We start from the raw sequence: 2,279 nt of genomic DNA on the forward strand, positions 1-2,279 counted from the left end.
GCCCCAATGCCGGCGCCACAGCACCGAGGAAGGAGAAACCCCTGGAAGATGCTGAGTCCCAAAAAGTCGTGACAAAGGGTCCCCATCCTGAGCCCGCAGGTGCTCCTGAAGCTGTGACATGTGAGTATTTCTCTGTAGGGCAACACGTGCGGCGCTGGACACCGATGGGGGCCGTGCTTTGGGCTGCTGCCATCTAATCAGTAAGAGGGCTCGTTACAAAGGCGGGCAGGCGTGGTGGGAAGCTGTCTCCTCGCTCTGCTCTTCCCCACATCAAAGCTTTAACTGAGCGTGAGTCACCGGGAGCCGGGAAAAGTCAAGGGCGGCATCCAGCAGCGCTGCGATGCCTCTCACTGCCCTCGTCCTTGGGACGGGCTGGAGGTAAAGGGGACGGAGGGCAGGGGGCTGGAGGAGCTCCCGCTCATACTGGGGTCCTGAGGTCCTGCTGGGATGCTGTGGTGGGAAGAGGTACCAGTCCCTGGGGTCCTGCTGGGATGGAGCATCCCCCAAAGCCGCAGCAGGAGAGAGCAGAGGTGGGGACCAGGGAGCCCTTGCTCCATTGCGGGGCTGGGAGAGCAGAACCGGCAGATGTGGGAGATGAGGGGGCTGGGGGTCACCCCATCCATCCTTTCCCTGGCCCCTCAGCCTGGATCCAAGGGTGTTGCTCCCAGGCTGCCCCACACGCACGCAGCCATTCCCCTTTTGTTGGATGCGAGCGCGCAGTGTTCCCTTCCAAGGGTTGTAAGGCGGATGGATGCTTCCCAGCGGGGAGACGGAGGGTGGGAACGAGCCTGCAAACGCCGAAGAGCGGGCAGGAGGGGTGGGAAAGGGAGGGGGAACGGCAAAATGCAGGCACTCCTGACAGCATACGTGGAGCAAGGAGAGCGCACGTTGTCTCAACCAGAGCTCGAGCCCTTGCGGAGCATCTGGGAGCTGGGCCGGCTGCCCACAGACATTCTGCACCTCTGAGTCACGCCGCAGCCTGCTGCACCCTCACGGTGCGGCCCCGCAGCCCCCTCCCCAGCCCCCCCCCCTGGAGCAGCCGTCTCAATGGCCCCAGGGCCTCATCCAGGCTCTGCTGGGTGCTGGGTGCTGGGAATCCCTCTCCTTCCCCTCTCCTTCCTGGGAAATGAGGATCAGCTCCTGGCGGAGCATCTCCTCCAGCATCCCTTGCTTTGCACCCAGTATAGGGGAGCACCATTGCTTGTGGTGGGGCAAATTCCCCCTTCAGTGACACCCAGGGGGCACAGTTCCCACATGGGAATTAAATAAGTCAGTCTTCTGACTTATTCTTAAATAAATAAGTCAGGCTTCTGGCAGTTTGGGAGCAACCAAAGTGGGGGTTGAGGGTTTGGGGCTCTGGGTGTTGAGTTTCGGCAGCCAACTCCGCTCAGATGGCCCCAATGTGCCCGTTTGGCCAAGCCCAGCAAAACCAATGGCTGGAGGGGGTCACAGTGGGGTGAGGACCACTGTGGTCCGGGTACGTGTCCATCGAGCCCCGGTGATGCTGCCATGGGGAAAATCGAGTGCTCAGCACCCGCGGCCATGCCAGGGAGCATCAGCTCCACACAAAGTGAATGTCCAGAAAGTTTTTGGCTATTTAAGAGCCAAAGGCAGTCGCTTTCCCCCAAATCTCTGGTGTCCCACCCTGGCGCTGATGGGTGGATGTGGTGGGGGCCATCGGATGGGCTGGACGCCCCCCACTCCTGCCCTGACCCCCCATGTTATTGGGGAGTGTTATACCCCACTCCACCTAAGCCCCGGGTTGAAGAGGTCCCTTTTGGAAGAGCTTTGGGCTCCTGTGAGTTGAAGGCTCTCCTAAAAAATGGAAGCTATTTTTCCTGACTGAGAGGGGGGATTACTGGCTGCCTTTCGCTGCCATTCACTGGAGCCAGGGCGTGATTTTGATTTACAAACAGTTTAATCTGAGGAATGCAGCGAAATGGAGAAAGCCAAAGCGAGCACAGTGCTGCAAACCCCCGGAGAAGCCCAGCACTCGATGCTGCAGAGTGGGCACATCCCATTTTGCCCAAGACCTGTTTTCCAGTTCTCCTTTCTGCCCTTCTCCCTCCCCTCCTGCTTCCAGCCCCTTCATCCCCAGTTATTTCAAGTTCCCAGTGTGCTTCAAAGGCGCCCAAAATGCCCAGTTAAACCTTCCTCCGCTGTCTGAACCCAGCTGGGCTCTGTGTCCGTGCACTTTTGGGTTTTTATATTTAACCTCCATCTATTTTATTTTCGCTGGCGAGGGCGGGGACAGGACAGGGACCGTCTGGGGCACCTTC

General features: G+C 59.3%; 1 protein-coding gene across 1 annotated transcript in view; it reads left to right on the forward strand.

The window, feature by feature from the left end:
• Window positions 1-99: 99 nt before the first annotated feature.
• Window positions 100-2,279, forward strand: part of MDFI (MyoD family inhibitor) — a gene marked incomplete at its 5' end in the record, with an annotated part of 4,000 nt that continues 1,820 nt past the window's right edge. The window contains 1 exon segment of the mRNA XM_010178652.1: window positions 100-120. Within this exon segment, the coding sequence (XP_010176954.1) occupies window positions 100-120 (21 nt within the window).

The sequence above is a fragment of the Mesitornis unicolor genome, unplaced genomic scaffold (genome assembly GCF_000695765.1).
Source record: "Mesitornis unicolor isolate BGI_N332 unplaced genomic scaffold, ASM69576v1 scaffold17052, whole genome shotgun sequence".
In the NCBI taxonomy this organism is placed as follows: domain Eukaryota; kingdom Metazoa; phylum Chordata; class Aves; order Mesitornithiformes; family Mesitornithidae; genus Mesitornis; species Mesitornis unicolor.